Source organism: Mytilus trossulus, chromosome 8 (genome assembly GCF_036588685.1).
Source record: "Mytilus trossulus isolate FHL-02 chromosome 8, PNRI_Mtr1.1.1.hap1, whole genome shotgun sequence".
Lineage (NCBI taxonomy): Eukaryota > Metazoa > Mollusca > Bivalvia > Mytilida > Mytilidae > Mytilus > Mytilus trossulus.
This window is the reverse complement of record NC_086380.1, coordinates 53,131,072-53,149,983: the sequence shown is the minus strand read 5'-3', so window position 1 is coordinate 53,149,983 and position 18,912 is coordinate 53,131,072. Positions and strand designations below refer to the sequence as shown.

General features: G+C 36.2%; 1 protein-coding gene across 1 annotated transcript in view; it reads right to left on the bottom strand.

Annotated features, from left to right (window-relative positions):
• LOC134681131 (Na(+)/citrate cotransporter-like) overlaps positions 1 to 18,912 on the bottom strand; it is a 38,649-nt gene that overhangs the window by 8,275 nt on the left and 11,462 nt on the right. The window contains exons 2-8 of the mRNA XM_063540580.1: positions 9,086 to 9,235; positions 8,540 to 8,655; positions 6,178 to 6,338; positions 4,210 to 4,315; positions 3,475 to 3,633; positions 2,023 to 2,148; positions 982 to 1,074 (exon numbers count right to left, since the gene is read on the bottom strand). Coding sequence (XP_063396650.1) covers positions 982 to 1,074; positions 2,023 to 2,148; positions 3,475 to 3,633; positions 4,210 to 4,315; positions 6,178 to 6,338; positions 8,540 to 8,655; positions 9,086 to 9,235 — 911 coding nt within the window. The remainder of the gene's footprint in view (positions 1 to 981; positions 1,075 to 2,022; positions 2,149 to 3,474; positions 3,634 to 4,209; positions 4,316 to 6,177; positions 6,339 to 8,539; positions 8,656 to 9,085; positions 9,236 to 18,912) is intronic.

Below are 18,912 nucleotides of genomic sequence, written 5' to 3'. Positions count from 1 at the left end.
CGTTGTATAATTGCCAATGAAACAACCCTCGACCAGAGACCAAATTACATAGTAGTTAACAACTTTATGTCATTGTACGTCCTTGAACAATAAGCAAACCCCATACCATATGGTCAGATATAAAAGGCCCCTAACGGACAAATGTAACCAAAATCAAACAAGAAAACTAACGACCTAATTTATTTACAAAACATTGAACGAAAAACAAACATAATATACAGCAACAAACGACATATAAAAAAGAAGATGTGGTATGATTGCCAATGAGACAAATATCCACAAAAGACCAAAATTACACACACATTAACAACTATAGGTCACCGTACGGCCTTCAACAATGAGCAAAGCCCATACCGCATAGTCATCTATAAAAGGCCCCGATAAGACAATGTAAAACAATTCAAACGAGAAAACTAACAGCCTTATTTATGTAAAAAAAATGAACCAAAAACAAATATTTAACACATAAACAAACGACAACCACTGAATTACAGGCTCCTGACTTGGGACAGGCACATATATTAATAATGTGGCGGGGTCTAACATGTTAGCGGGATCCCAACCCTCCCCCTAACCTGGGACAGTTGTATAACAGTACAACATAAGAACGAACTATAAAAATCAGTTGAAAAAGGCTCAGATGGACATGCACTGAATTGCAGGCTTCTAACTTGGGACAAGCACGGTAAACATACAACGGGCAAATCCCAGATCCAGAATTTACAAACTTATGAATGCATTCCTAAATTATATTATAGATGAAGCAAAACATTTCGTGGCGGATTGAATTTCGTTTATTACGCGGAAAGAATACTTCCATGAAATTAAAAAAAAAACACGAAATTTAACCTATATATATTATTCCTTCTATTTACTGGAAACCACGAAATTAAATCCCATTAAAATCTTATATAGAGACAAAACATCGAAATTTTAACACCACAAAAATTAAAGTGTCTACACGAACTTGTATGCACTTACTTAACTGGTCCTAGACTTTCATATTCCTTCCTCAGAACTGATTTAATTCTTACACCTGCTGATTTAGTTCCTCCACAGCATTTAAAAAATGACCTGAAAAAAATGTAAAAAAAACCCAAAAAAACTGGTTATCCATGTTTATAATGGTTTACTTTTACAAATTGTGACTTGGCTTGCTTGTTGTCTCATTGGCACTCATGCCATATCTGACTTCCTATGATTCTAATATCAGCACATCAGGTTACATAGTTCTGATTTCCATGACGTACACTCTACGATTTTAACTTTATAATCAAGAATTATAAAAATAAGCGACGAGGTTTCTCATATAATACATCATCACTTTTTTTTTTTATATTAAACATACATTTTAAATTGAGGCTACTTCGTTGAGACATAGAACAAAAACAAAAGCCAGTGAGACTGTGTATTATTAATTGATACATACTATTCTTATTTTGCCGTTACAAAATACTATAAAACATGTATGGTATGATACTAAAGCCCTCACGGGGAAGATTGTGCCTGGTATTCATATGATGAAGACATAATTTAGAATTCTCTTGAACTGAATTTTAATGTGCGTATTGTTATGCGTTTACTTTTCTGCATTGGCTAGATGTATACGGGGAGGGTTGAGATCTCACAAACATGTTAACCCCGCCGCATTTTTGCGCCTGTCCCCAGTCAGGATCCTCTGGCCTTTGTTAGTCTTGTTTTATTTTAACTTTTAGTTTCTTGTGTACAATTTGGAGTTTAGTATGGCGTTCATTATCACTGAACTAGCATATATTTGTTTAGGGGTCAGATGGAGGACGCCTCCGGGTGCGGGAATTTATCGTTGCATTGAAGACCTGTTGGTGACCTTCTGCTGTTGTCTGCTCTATGGTCGGATTGTTGTCTCTTTGGCACATTCCAATTTCCATTCTCAATTTTATGTAATTAACAGTCATAGGGAGACTATTTACAATCAAACAGCTGTAAAATAAATCATGGTGGAAGAAGTCTGGCTAGATGTACAAAAATTATCTAAAATCTTACCCACGAAGGAAGAATATTTGTAACCAAATCCAGGCAAGTGCCAGCATAATAGCTGAGATTGGTAATCCGTACATAAACCATGTGGCAAAGGTCAAAGGTGAAGTTCCGTTGTACCTATCATATATACTGCAATTGAATAAAATAGAAATACACGAGATTAATGAGAAAATATCGGCTAAATTGCTATATCCTTTTAAAGAAATTGCGCTTTGGAGATAAATATAAAAAATAAGTTGAGTATACACACAAGTTATTGTAAAAAACAGATAAAGGAAGATCTCAGGCACTGGTCTTTATATAAAGGGAAAAACAATCTGAGACGAGTGCTTATGAGGAAGATGTGGTATGAGTGCCAGTGAGACATCTCTATATCCAAGTAACAGTTTATAAAAGTTAACCATTATACATCAAGGTATGGCCTTCAAATCGGAGCCTTGGCTGACACCAAACAGCACGCTATAAAAGGCCTAAAAAATAACTAGTGTAAAATCATTCAAACGGGAAAACCAACGGTCTTATCTATATAAAAACGAGAAACAAAAAATGAACTACATAAACAGACGACAACTACTGTACATCAGATTCCTGATTTAGGACAGGTGCAAACATTTACAGCGGGACTATAAATGTTCCAATGTCACCAAACCTTCTCCCAGACCCTTTTTTAAAATTTATGTTTCATACGAATCTGTACTTTTGAATGGCTGAAAGTAATCGCAAGGCATACCAATATCAAATAGTATATGGTTTATTTACTAGCATATGTTTCGGAGTTTAGTGTGACTGACGTCTTTGTCGTTTGCTGGTATTGCCATAGGTATTGTAAATGAGGACTTTTTACACCACACAGCTTATTTATATACAAGTAACTCCAAAGACTCACATATCAGTATACCATTAGGATGTGTCCCTGTCAGACTAGCTATACCACCAACATAAGTTACACCATACTGTCTCAATACTCACATATCACTTTGTCCTTTCAGTATGACATTATGATTGGTTCCTGTCAAACTAGCTATATCCTGAACATTAGTTACACCACAATGTCTCAATACTCACATATCACTTTGTCCTTTCAGTATAACATTAGGATTGGTCCCTGTCAGACTATAGCTAGCTATACCCTAAACATTAGTTACAACATCATGTCTCAATACTCACATATCACTTTGTCCTTTCAGTATAACATTAGGATTGGTTCCTGTCAAACTAGTTATACCCTGAACGTTAGTTACACCACAATGTCTCAATACTCACATATCACTTTGTCCTTTCAGTATAACATTAGGATTGGTTCCTGTCAGGCTAGCTATACCACCAACATTAGTTACACCATAATGTCTCAATACTCACATATCACTTTGTCCTTTCAGTATAACATTAGGATTGGTTCCTGTAAGGCTAGCTATACCCTGAACATTAGTTACACCATAATGTCTCAATACTCACATATCACTTTGTCCTTTCAGTATAACATTAGGATTGGTTCCTGTAAGGCTAGCTATACCACCAACATTAGCTGTATGTGCTATACAGATAGATAACATCTTACATATCCTTTTATATTCTTGACTCTCTTTCTTTGATGTTTCAGGTATAAACGTCTTTCTAAGATAAAATGAACATTTAAAGGAGACGGGGGAAATACCAGAGGCACATTCTTTATCATAGATTGAAAATAAACTGTTAACGCCATGGCTTAAAAGGAAAAAGACAAACAATTATTATAGTACACAAAACACTACATAGAAAACTAAATACTAAGCAACACGAACCCCACCATAAACTGGGGGGAATCTCAGGTTGTCCTGCTCCACATGTAACATCCGTCGTGTTGCTCATGCTATTACAAACCTGATATTTAGTCTAATTCGGTAATCACAAACTTGAAAAGGGAACGGGATAGTATCATTCTAGTACTACTAGCAAAGTAATGCAGTTTTCATTGAACGTATTTAGATCTTGATGAGTCAACAGCGAGACTAACATTTTGACTGATCCAATTATACAATTATTTTATATTGCAGTGATGTTTTACTTTTTGTTTTGCATCACATTACATTTCCATTTTCTGTTTATTGTTTCATGTTAATCGCCTCGATTACCTATATACTTAGTACTTAGCGTACATTGAAACGCCAAAAGAAATGGGAAAAAAAACCACGAAAAAAAACATCAACTGACTTTTCGTATTCTTCTTTGTTGACTTCACCATTATTCTGTTGTTCCATTATTTTCTCATTATCTTTTACTGTAAGGGTAACGTCGTCTAATCTAACCTCATCATGATCTGAAATATATAGTCAAATTCCAGAGGGTAACAACGCCTAATCTAACCTCATCATGATCTGAAATATACAGTCAAATTCCAGAGGGTAACAACGCCTAATCTAACCTCATCATGTTCTGAAATATATAGTCAAATTCCAGAGGGTAACAACGCCTAATCTAACCTCATCATGATCTGAAATATACAGTCAAATTCCAGAGGGTAACAACGCCTAATCTAACCTCATCATGATCTGAAATATACAGTCAAATTCCAGAGGGAAACAACGCCTAATCTAACCTCATCATGTTCTGAAATATATAGTCAAATTCCAGAGGGAAACAACGCCTAATCTAACCTCATCATGTTCTGAAATATATAGTCAAATTCCAGAGGGAAACAACGCCTAATCTAACCTCATCATGTTCTGAAATATATAGTCAAATTCCAGAGGGAAACAACGCCTAATCTAACCTCATCATGATCTGAAATATATAGTCAAATTCCAGAGGGTAACAACGCCTAATCTAACCTCATCATGTTCTGAAATAAATATAGTCAAATTCCAGAGGGAAACAACGCCTAATCTAACCTCATCATGTTCTGAAATATATAGTCAAATTCCAGAGGGAAACAACGCCTAATCTAACCTCATCATGATCTGAAATATATAGTCAAATTCCAGAGGGTAACAACGCCTAATCTAACCTCATCATGTTCTGAAATAAATATAGTCAAATTAATGAGGTTAATATCACATAATATAAGGGTAACAATTTTTCATAAATATATAGAGCAAGCAAATAAGGAAAAAGATACCAAAGTAGCAGTCCACAAATAACAAACTAAAACTAATACACTGTAAAATCTGTTTACCAATTAAATCATTCATACATTATAAAACATGACTTTTTGATCATTAGAACAGTTATTCATTTATTGGTTTATTGGTTGTTGTTCATTAAATGTTCATGGGTATATGTTTATACGTATATATTCATGACAAGAAAACAAATGCCCAGAACTCCAATAATAAGTACATTGGGAAGAATGACATGCGAGGCAACCCGCTATAAACAATAGGATATGTTAGGGACGACATCAAAAGATCAATGAAGGATAAAAAACTTAATTCATATAGTTTGGGGGTGGGGGTTAAACTTACTGCAAGTTTTGATTATCCTACATAGATTTTACATTTATCCATATGGGGATTATCAATTTTTCCCTAATTAAGTTAAGAGGGGGGGTAGGGGGGTCATTAAAAAAACTATCTGAATTAAGTTTTTTTTATCCTACATTGAACTTTTGATGTAGTCCCTTAAATAAGGACACATATTAAACCTTCTAATTGGAAATCTATATATGGACATCAACATGCAGTTGGTGCAAGCATGATAAAAGCGTGGCGCGTACAATTCAGGATCATTTGATTTAACATAGTCTGGTTCAAGATGTGTATTTGTACTGCAGAAGAACTGTTTAAGATAATAAACGTTTTACTGGGTCATATCCATATTTCAGGAAAAAAAACAATCCCTCAATCTCCCCAACGGTGCCCTTTAATTGTCCATAATGTTGTCCATTCGTATATGGTATTAGTATAAATCATACCATTTTTTCTTATCTTTACCTCGATCAGCTTTTCCATATAAATTTTAAACATGTATTTGTCTAAAGGCTCTGAAACTTCTCTTTGGAATATGAAATGGTCAATAAATACACAGGTGATGTCACAGAGAAATGATTATGTATTGCAAAAGGTATTAGCTCACTTGTCTAAAAATCAACGGTGTTCGTCAAAAAAAAAGAGAAGCATTCAAACTGGGCTTTCTTTGTTGCATTTTGTAACGTTTTTCGTCATCATGTAATATGGAACTTGCCAGTTTCAATAGCGAGATGTCCGTTTGTTTCTGCTTCTTCTTTTGCCTCCTTTAGCTGTACCAGTATGGCGTTTGCTATAGGAATCATCATGGCCGTTGTTGCTGTATTACTGATCCACATTGAAAGGAACCATGTTGGTAGCATAAGTCCTAACATTAGCCTGAAATATGTAACATTAGCTTGAAATATGTAACATTATCCTGAAATATATAACATTATCCTGAAATATGTACATTGACCTGAAATATGTAACATTAGCTTGAAATATGTAACATTAACCTTAAATATGTAACATTAGCCTGAAATAGGTAACATTTAGCTTGACATATGTAACATTAGCCTGAAATACGTAACATTAGCTTGGCATATGTAACATTAGCCTGAAATGTGTTACATTAGCCTAAAATATGTAACATTAGCCTGAAATGTGTTACATTAGCCTAAAATATGTAACATTAGCCTGAAATATGTACTTTTCGATTTTAAAACATCACAAGTTCTACAATTAGTATTTATTTAAAATTGTGATTTTTTTATAAAATTGAGAATGGAAATGGGGAATGTGTCAAAGAGACAATAACCCGACCGTAGAGCAGACAACAGCCAAAGGCCACCAATGGGTCTTCAATACAGCGAGAAACTCCCGCGTCCGGAGGCATCCTTAAGCTGGCCCATAAACAAATATATATACATGTACTAGTGCAGTGATAATGAACCTCTTACTAAACTCCGAATTATACACAAGAAACTAGAATTAAAAATCATACAAGACTAACAAAGGTCAGATGTTCCTGTCTTTGGACAGGCGCAAAATTGCGGCGGAGTTAAACATGTCTTTTTTTAGATCTCAACCCTCCCCCTATAACTCTAGCCGATGTAAAAAAAAACCTTACGCACACATATGTAAGAATTGATTAACTTTTATTTTTCTTCAATTGTCACGTTTGAACTGGCTTTCAGTAACCATGGAACTTGCAAGTACTCTCAGATCTACTTAGAGGATTTTGTGCGAGTAGACCCCGCCTGTCTCAAGTCTGGAAATCTTTTTTTTCTCTTTTCTATTAATTTTGTATTCCTTTTTTTTTTATGTTTTCTTTATTCTCTATTCTGTAAATCCCCATCTATGGCCTCGTGTGTGTTTGATAGGAATCCGGACTTTTGATTGGCTGATAAAAATGTTCAGCCGTTCAGAAAATTCATGTAATTTCTCCTTAACCTGCAACATTCATCACTGCACGTGGTTCCCATGACAATGCATAGCAAAACAACACACAAGCTTGGTATACATCTCGTTAGTTCATAGTTGATACAAATGTAAGACTGGGAACCGCGTTGGTACTCTTAAACGCGATAATCCCGCTGATGTGGGGTGGTTTGTGGCTGAAGTGCGTTTTTGATTACACTGAAGTGCAATGTTGGCATTCTGCCGCTATCTTAACTAGCATTCATTTGTTGGTAGCTATATCGGAGTGTGATTGGGGTGCACTGAAGTGTAATGGTCTGAATAAAATAATTATAATTATTTGAATAATTATAATGTCAATGTAAAAGTAAATTTGTTTGTTAGAAGCAATTTTCGAGTTTTCTATTTAACAAGGGTCGCGTTAAATTGTAATACTATTGAAAACGGGGAGGATTGCCATACAGGAGAACGATAAGTAAACCTTTAATTTAGCGGATTTGTTTCCAAATTTTCAAAGGAAATTTGTTACGTATAATGGAGCGTGGACTTTTTGAAATACACACGGATCCCCAGCAAGAATCTGCGTTTTACTATACGGTATACGAAGAACTCATGACAAGAAAAGAATAAAGATAAAAAGTAAACGCAGAATAATATTTACATGTCGAAAATATAAAAGACTATAATCTCTCATTTACAACTAAGACTAAGAACTTACATTGTAAATGATGAACGCACATTTATAAACTGGATAATAAAACAATCTAGTCCTGATAATAATTACATATCTGTAGATTTTGAAATATCCATCACGTGTCTTATAGATCATCGCACTGTAGCGTACGGACCATCGCTCTTTTGTAAAAAAAACATCGCACTTCAGCGTGACTGACCATCGTAATTCAGCTCTATTGCATCTACGAGTCCTATACATTTTATCATAAGGACTAAAGGTTTCCTTAATGTATTCGTGTAGGATTACAAAAGCGTTTCACACAAAATGTGCTCCAGTCAACGTTTTAACATACCAATAAAAAAAAATGACCAACTCTACAAACAGAGGCTTTTAAATAAAAAAAAAAACTACATGTCTGAACTATCGACAAACATTGCACACTAAACTATTTAAATATGAATTAGTTCTAATTACACTAGAAGCAATGTTTAAGTTGACATACCATCTTGGTTCGGATCTAACAAGTAACAGAATTCTAAGTGCCAATCGTTTGTGGATGTTCCAATGTTCTATAGCCACAGCCATCATTAGTCCTCCAAGAAATAACATAGAAACGTCCTAAAGAAAAATATCAATATATTTTTTTTTTTGAATTTTTGCATAAAAATTTCCACAAAATTTTGTACTAAGTTAGCTGTTTCAATTAAATACCCAGTAACCTCTAGAAACAACAGATTTATGAGTTATTTGTTTTCCGTGGTTTTTTTTCTAAATATCTTTTGAAAGAGTAACGTTTTTAGTTTTCAAGTTGTAGACCGTTTGAAAGGTTTTGTTGCTGTTTTTGTTTTGCGATATTAAACTTCAGAGTTTAAATTGGACGCATGCATGTATCAAAAGTTAAAACGAGTAGATTCTAGATTAAAGTTTGAGCAACATGAATATGAAATACATAACGGCGATAGTGCACAAAAAAGTTTTGATATGATTACATTTGATCACTAGACGTTGTTCCAACTAAATATTAAATATGAACTTATTGTGAACTCACATTAAGATACTTGCTTGACACAGTTTTTGCACTGCCCAATCCAGTCAATGGCGTGAGAATAATGGGTAGCAGTGACGTCACAGCTATAGGTAAGGCCTCCGTTATCCAATACACAGCCATAAGTATAACTATATAAGCACATTTTGCCTCCTTTGGTGTAAAAAGAAAAACAAATAATCATAATGTTCCCTCTTAGAAAAAAAATATCTTTATTTGTCATGTCCCCGCGACAAAATGTTCGGGGAGGGTGGGGCGTACTTATTTTTAATGTTTCAAGATAGGAGAACTTGCATAACTCGCAAGTGTAGGAAATTACAAATGTAGCTCTCACAATTTTAGACCATTTTTTGTTTTCTTCGCTATTGGATTTATTTAAAATATTACTTTTGATTCAGAATTCCGGGTTTCCCCCTAAATAAAGAGTTGTAAGATTTATTAATAGATAGTTTCGGGTTGTTGTCTCTTTGGCATGTTCCCAATTTCCATTCTCAATTTTATAGAAAATTGAACCAACAATTTATAGGAGAGGAGGTAAACGGACGGACGAACGGACGGACGAACGGACGGACAGACGTAAACTTTATATCCTGCTTCTTTTAAACGGGTATATAATTTTACTTGTATATTTATAGATTATCGTTGACTATCTCAACGAGATTGATTTTTCTCGCTTGAGCTGGTACAGCGAAAGTGAGAAAAGCAATCGAGTTGAGAGGACCAATGATAATCTGTTTATCGCTATTTTATCTATGACGACGTTGTCAATGTCAATGTCAATTTCGTTAGCAATGCCACGTGGCCTCGTTAGTTTCTAGCGATAATTCTTCCATTTCAAGCGAGAAGCATGATATGAAAATTATCACAAAAAAAGATCAAAGGAAAAATGCACAAAATAGCGATAAATATATATATATAGATATGTGTGTGGTCAACTCAGTTATTTTATTGTTGTTGTTACTTTTGTTTATGTCACAAGTTTAATGTTACTTATATGACAAATAAAGATATTATTATATAATATCCAATCCAGTAGGCCACACCTTCCAAGTATTATATAATATGAATATCTTCGGTGAAAAAAAAATGTTAGCGTTACAACATCAACATGTCTATTGAATATACATACATTTAAGTTGAAAGAAAGTTTAAACATTTAAAACATGAAATTACTAGTTACAGGTAGATAGATACACAACATATTGCATAAATTAACTGACTTTTGAGTGTATCGGTCAAAATGAAGAATATTTAACTTATTAAAGTACACTCTTGTTAACTTATGATCGAACATATAAACTGATTTATTTTCAATAATACCTTTGAATAAATCAATCAAAGATCCAAGGATTAAAATGTAAGTGCACGAAGTTAAGACCAAAGCCAACATATCGTCTACAAACACAGTCACGCTCGAATCGAATTGGACAAAAAGGCGAAAATAAAATGTGTCTAAATTATAAATATATTTTTTTCCAGAACTATCCCAAAAAAGTTCATGAAATGATTCGCATATTTTGCATGTATTTATATGATTGTATTCTTAATGACTAGCTCGATAATTAGTCAATGTAATTTTGTCAATGTTTAAATAAATGTACGTATCTATTTGCTGAAGGAAAGTTTGTTTGAGTGATCGATCAAGTTGTTTGTTAAACGTCCGGTGACAAACATTACATACATATTAAGGACAAGTACACATAATAAAACACTCAAGTAATACATGTACGAACTGTTAAACGGCGAGATTCAGTTAAAAGGCGGTATAAGTAGACTGTTAATGTAAAAAATGGGATGTAAGGGTGAATTTGACTTACAAAAAACAAAAACAAAAAACCGGCGAAGTGTTTCGATGAAGGCATTATATTTATATTTATGCTACAATTTTAAATAAGGTTGCAGTATAAAAACAATGTAAGTCAATGTCAGAAATATAATAACCTTTTTTTTGTTTTCGGCGCAAAACTGGCAAAGGGCTTGGTAGAACTTCGTCAGTGGCGGATCCAGAACTTTTCCTAAAGGGGGGGGGGGGGGGTGCTGACTGACCTAAGGTGGGGGGGCTCCAGTCATGCTTCAATGATTCCCTATATAATCAACCAAATTTTTCTCACAGAAAGGGGGGGCTCGGCCCCCCAGAGCCCCCTGGATCCGTCTATGCTCGCCCTTACCCAGTTTTTAAGCCTCATACAACAAAGTTTATATTTTTCTGACATATACCTACTACATGTACATGTATATCATAACACAGCTTATAAGTAGTTCTAAAGTTGAGACCAAAATTAGGACTTATCCTACATGTAAATAAGATCTTTTCGATAACACGACTTAGAGTAACAATTCTCTTAAGAGGGTCTTATGACATACATTAGTCCTCAAACACCTTCGATGACACGACTTAGAGTTAACAATTCTCCTAAGAGGGTCTTATGACATACATTAGTCCTCAGACACCTTCGATAACACGACTTAGAGTAACAATTCTCCTTAGAGGGTCTTAGGACATATATTAGTCCTCAGACAGCTTCGATAACACGACTTAGAGTAACAATTCTCCTAAGAGGGTCTTATGACATACATTAGTCCTCAAACACCTTCGATGACACGACTTAGAGAAACAATTCTCTTAAGAGGGTCTTAGGACATATATTAGTCCTCAAACAGCTTCGATGACACGACTTAGAGTAACAATTCTCTTAAGAGGGTCTTAGGACATATATAAGTCCTCAGACACCTTCGATAACACGACTTAGAGTAACAATTCTCCTAAGAGGGTCTTATGACATATATTAGTCCTCAGACACCTTCGATGACACGACTTAGAGTAACAATTCTCTTAAGAGGGTCTTATGACATATATTAGTCCTCAGACACCTTCGATAACACGACTTAGAGTAACAATTTTCTTAAGAGGGTCTTATGACATATATTAGTCCTCAGACAGCTTCGATAACACGACTTAGAGTAACAATTCTCCTAAGAGGGTCTTAGGACATATATTAGTCCCCAGACAGCTTCGATAACACGACTTAGAGTAACAATTCTCTTAAGAGGGTCTTATGACATACATTAGTCCTCAAACACCTTCGATGACACGACTTAGAGTAACAATTCTCTTAAGAGGGTCTTAGGACATATATTAGTCCTCAGACACCTTCGATAACACGACTTAGAGTAACAATTCTCCTAAGAGGGTCTTATGACATACATTAGTCCTCAAACACCTTCGATGACACGACTTAGAGTAACAATTCTCCTAAGAGGGTCTTATGACATACATTAGTCCTCAGACACCTTCGATAACACGACTTAGAGTAACAATTCTCCTAAGAGGGTCTTAGGACATATATTAGTCCTCAGACACCTACGATAACACGACTTAGAGTAACAATTCTCTTAAGAGGGTCTTAGGACATATATTAGTCCTCAGACACCTTCGATAACACGACTTAGAGTAACAATTCTCCTAAGAGGGTCTTATGACATACATTAGTCCTCAAACACCTTCGATGACACGACTTAGAGTAACAATTCTCCTAAGAGGGTCTTATGACATACATTAGTCCTCAGACACCTTCGATAACACGACTTAGAGTAACAATTCTCCTAAGAGGGTCTTAGGACATATATTAGTCCTCAGACACCTTCGATGACACGACTTAGAGTAACAATTCTCTTAAGAGGGTCTTAGGACATATATTAGACCTCAGACACCTTCGATAACACGACTTAGAGCAACAATTCTCCTAAGAGGGTCTTATGACATATATTAGTCCTCAGACAGCTTCGATGACACGACTTAGAGTAACAATTCTCCTAAGAGGGTCTTATGACATATATTAGTCCTCAAACACCTTCGATGACACGACTTAGAGTAACAATTCTCTTAAGAGGGTCTTAGGACATATATTAGTCCTCAAACAGCTTCGATGACACGACTTAGAGTAACAATTCTCTTAAGAGGGTCTTAGGACATATATTAGACCTCAGACACCTTCGATAACACGACTTAGAGTAACAATTCTCTTAAGAGGGTCTTAGGACATATATTAGTCCTCAAACAATTTCGATGACACGACTTAGAGTAACAATTCTCTTAAGACGGTCTTAGGACATACATTAGTCCTCAGACACCTTCGATAACACGACTTAGAGTAACAATTCTCCTAAGAGGGTCTTAGGACATATATTAGTCCTCAGACACCTTCGATGACACGACTTAGAGTAACAATTCTCCTAAGAGGGTCTTATGACATATATTAGTCCTCAGACACCTTCGATGACACGACTTAGAGTAACAATTCTCCTAAGAGGGTCTTATGACATATATTAGACCTCAGACACCTTCGATAACACGACTTAGAGTAACAATTCTCTTAAGAGGGTCTTAGGACATATATTAGTCCTCAAACAGCTTCGATAACACGACTTAGAGTAACAATTCTCCTAAGAGGGTCTTAGGACATATATTAGTCCTCAGACACCTTCGATGACACGACTTAGAGTAACAATTCTCCTAAGAGGGTCTTATGACATATATTAGACCTCAGACACCTTCGATAACACGACTTAGAGTAACAATTCTCCTAAGAGGGTCTTATGACATATATTAGACCTCAGACACCTTTGATAACACGACTTAGAGTAACAATTCTCTTAAGAGGGTCTTATGACATATATTAGTCCTCAGACACCTTCGATAACACGACTTAGAGTAACAATTTTCTTAAGAGGGTCTTATGACATATATTAGTCCTCAGACACCTTCGATGACACGACTTAGAGTAACAATTCTCCTAAGAGGGTCTTAGGACATATATTAGACCTCAGACACCTTCGATAACACGACTTTGAGTAACAATTCTCTTAAGAAGGTCTTAGGACATATATTAGTCCTCAAACAGCTTCGATGACACGACTTAGAGTAACAATTCTCTTAAGAGGGTCTTAGGACATATATTAGTCCTCAGACAGCTTCGATGACACGACTTAGAGTAACAATTCTCCTAAGAGGGTCTTATGACATATATTAGTCCTCAGACACCTTCGATAACACGACTTAGAGTAACAATTCTCCTAAGAGGGTCTTAGGACATATATTAGTCCTCAGACAGCTTCGATAACACGACTTAGAGTAACAATTCTCCTAAGAGGGTCTTAGGACATATATTAGACCTCAGACACCTTCGATAACACGACTTAGAGTAACAATTCTCCTAAGAGGGTCTTATGACATATATTAGTCCTCAGACAGCTTCGATAACACGACTTAGAGTAACAATTCTCCTAAGACGGTCTTAGGACATATATTAGACCTCAGACACCTTCGATAACACGACTTAGAGTAACAATTCTCCTAAGAGGGTCTTAGGACATATATTAGTCCTCAGACACCTTCGATGACACGACTTAGAGTAACAATTCTCCTAAGAGGGTCTTATGACATATATTAGTCCTCAGACACCTTCGATAACACGACTTAGAGTAACAATTCTCTTAAGAGGGTCTTAGGACATATATTAGTCCTCAGACACCTTCGATAACACGACTTAGAGTAACAATTCTCTTAAGAGGGTCTTACGACATATATTAGTCCTCAGACACCTTCGATAACACGACTTAGAGTAACAATTCTCTTAAGAGGGTCTTATGACATATATTAGTCCTCAAACACCTTCGATGACACGACTTAGAGTAACAATTCTCTTAAGAGGGTCTTAGGACATATATTAGTCCTCAGACACCTTCGATGACACGACTTAGAGTAACAATTCTCCTAAGACGGTCTTATGACATACATTTGTCCTCAAACACCTTCGATGACACGACTTAGAGTAACAATTCTCTTAAGAGGGTCTTATGACATACATTAGTCCTCAAACACCTTCGATGACACGACTTAGAGTAACAATTCTCTTAAGACGGTCTTAGGACATACATTAGTCCTCAAACACCTTCGATGACACGACTTAGAGTAACAATTCTCCTAAGAGGATCTTAGGACATATATTAGTCCTCAAACAGCTTCGATGACACGACTTAGAGTAACAATTCTCTTAAGAGGGTCTTAGGACATATATTAGTCCTCAAACAGCTTCGATGACACGACTTAGAGTAACAATTCTCTTAAGAGGGTCTTAGGACATATATTAGTCCTCAAACACCTTCGATGACACGACTTAGAGTAACAATTCTCTTAAGAGGGTCTTAGGACATATATTAGTCCTCAAACAGCTTCGATGACACGACTTAGAGTAACAATTCTCCTAAGAGGGTCTTATGACATATATTAGTCCTCAGACACCTTCGATGACACGACTTAGAGTAACAATTCTCCTAAGAGGGTCTTATGACATATATTAGTCCTCAGACACCTTCGATAACACGACTTAGAGTAACAATTCTCCTAAGAGGGTCTTAGGACATATAATAGTCCTCAGACACCTTCGATGACACGACTTAGAGTAACAATTCTCTTAAGAGGGTCTTACGACATATATTAGTCCTCAGACAGCTTCGATAACACGACTTAGAGTAACAATTCTCCTAAGAGGGTCTTAGGACATATATTAGTCCTCAGACACCTTCGATAACACGACTTAGAGTAACAATTCTCTTAAGAGGGTCTTAGGACATATATTAGTCCTCAGACACCTTCGATGACACGACTTAGAGTAACAATTCTCCTAAGAGGGTCTTATGACATATATTAGTCCTCAGACACCTTCGATTACACGACTTAGAGTAACAATTCTCCTAAGAGGGTCTTAGGACATATATTAGTCCTCAGACACCTTCGATAACACGACTTAGAGTAACAATTCTCCTAAGAGGGTCTTAGGACATATATTAGTCCTCAGACAGCTTCGATAACACGACTTAGAGTAACAATTCTCCTAAGACGGTCTTATGACATATATTAGTCCTCAGACACCTTCGATGACACGACTTAGAGTAACAATTCTCCTAAGAGGGTCTTAGGACATATATTAGTCCTCAGACACCTTCGATGACACGACTTAGAGTAACAATTCTCCTAAGAGGGTCTTAGGACATATATTAGTCCTCAGACACCTTCGATAACACGACTTAGAGTAACAATTCTTTTAAGAGGGTCTTAGGACATATATTAGTCCTCAAACAGCTTCGATGACACGACTTAGAGTAACAATTCTCTTAAGAGGGTCTTAGGACATATATTAGACCTCAGACACCTTCGATAACACGACTTAGAGTAACAATTCTCCTAAGAGGGTCTTATGACATATATTAGTCCTCAGACACCTTCGATAACACGACTTAGATTAACAATTTTCTTAAGAGGGTCTTATGACATATATTAGTCCTCAGACACCTTCGATGACACGACTTAGAGTAACAATTCTCTTAAGAGGGTCTTAGGACATATATTAGACCTCAGACACCTTCGATAACACGACTTAGAGTAACAATTCTCCTAAGAGGGTCTTAGGACATATATTAGTCCTCAGACACCTTCGATGACACGACTTAGAGTAACAATTCTCCTAAGAGGGTCTTAGGACATATATTAGTCCTCAGACACCTTCGATAACACGACTTAGAGTAACAATTCTTTTAAGAGGGTCTTAGGACATATATTAGTCCTCAAACAGCTTCGATGACACGACTTAGAGTAACAAATCTCTTAAGAGGGTCTAAGAACATATATTAGACCTCAGACACCTTCGATAACACGACTTAGAGTAACAATTCTCCTAAGAGGGTCTTATGACATATATTAGTCCTCAGACACCTTCGATAACACGACTTAGATTAACAATTTTCTTAAGAGGGTCTTATGACATATATTAGTCCTCAGACACCTTCGATGACACGACTTAGAGTAACAATTCTCTTAAGAGGGTCTTAGGACATATATTAGACCTCAAACACCTTCGATAACACGACTTAGAGTAACAATTCTCTTAAGAGGGTCGTAGGACATATATTAGTCCTCGATGACACGACTTAGAGTAACAATTCTCTTAAGAGGGTCTTAGGACATATATTAGTCCTCAGACAGCTTCGATGACACGACTTAGAGTAACAATTCTCCTAAGAGGGTCTTATGACATATATTAGTCCTCAGACACCTTCGATGACACGACTTAGAGTAACAATTCTCCTAAGAGGGTCTTATGACATATATTAGTCCTCAGACACCTTCGATTACACGACTTAGAGTAACAATTCTCTGAAGAGGGTCTTAGGACATATATTAGTCCTCAGACACCTTCGATAACACGACTTAGAGTAACAATTCTCTTAAGAGGGTCTTAGGACATATATTAGTCCTCAGACACCTTCGATGACACGACTTAGAGTAACAATTCTCCTAAGAGGGTCTTATGACATATATTAGTCCTCAGACACCTTCGATTGTACGACTTAGAGTAACAATTCTCCTTAGAGGGTCTTAGGACATATATTAGTCCTCAGACAGCTTCGATAACACGACTTAGAGTAACAATTCTCTTAAGAGGGTCTTAGGACATATATTAGTCCTCAGACACCTTCGATAACACGACTTAGAGTAACAATTCTCTTAAGAGGGTCTTAGGACATACATTAGTCCTCAGACACCTTCGATAACACGACTTAGAGTAACAATTCTCTTAAGAGGGTCTTAGGACATATATTAGTCCTCAAACACCTTCGATGACACGACTTAGAGTAACAATTCTCCTAAGAGGGTCTTAGGACATATATCAGTCCTCAGACACCTTCGATGACACGACTTAGAGTAACAATTTTCTTAAGAGGGTCTTACGACATATATTAGTCCTCAGACACCTTCGATAACACGACTTAGAGTAACAATTTTCTTAAGAGGGTCTTACGACATATATTAGTCCACAGACACCTTCGATGACACGACTTAGAGTAACAATTCTCTTAAGAGGATCTTAGGACATATATTAGTCCTCAGACACCTTCGATGACACGACTTAGAGTAACAATTCTCCTAAGAGGGTCTTAGGACATATATTAGTCCACAGACACCTTCGATGACACGACTTAGAGTAACAATTCTCTTAAGAGGATCTTAGGACATATATTAGTCCTCAGACACCTTCGATAACACGACTTAGAGTAACAATTCTCTTAAGAGGGTCTTAGGACATATATTAGTCCTCAGACACCTTCGATGACACGACTTAGAGTAACAATTCTCCTAAGAGGGTCTTAGGACATATATTAGTCCTTATACACCTTCGATAACACGACTTAGAGTAACAATTCTCTTAAGAGGGTCTTACGACATATATTAGTCCTCAGACAGCTTCGATAACACGACTTAGAGTAACAATTCTCCTAAGACGGTCTTAGGACATATATTAGTCCTCAGACACCTTCGATAACACGACTTAGAGTAACAATTGTCCTAAGAGGGTCTTAGGACATATATTAGTCCTCAGACACCTTCGATGACACGACTTAGAGTAACAATTCTCTTAAGAGGGTCTTACGACATATATTAGTCCTCAGACAGCTTCGATAACACGACTTAGAGTAACAATTCTCCTAAGACGGTCTTAGGACATATATTAGTCCTCAGACACCTTCGATAACACGACTTAGAGTAACAATTCTCCTAAGAGGGTCTTAGGACATATATTAGTCCTCAGACACCTTCGATAACACGACTTAGAGTAACAATTCTCTTAAGAGGATCTTATGACATATATTAGTCCTCAGACACCTTCGATAACACGACTTAGAGTAACAATTCTCTTAAGAGGGTCTTAGGACATATATTAGTCCTCAAACACCTTCGATGACACGACTTAGAGTAACAATTCTCTTAAGAG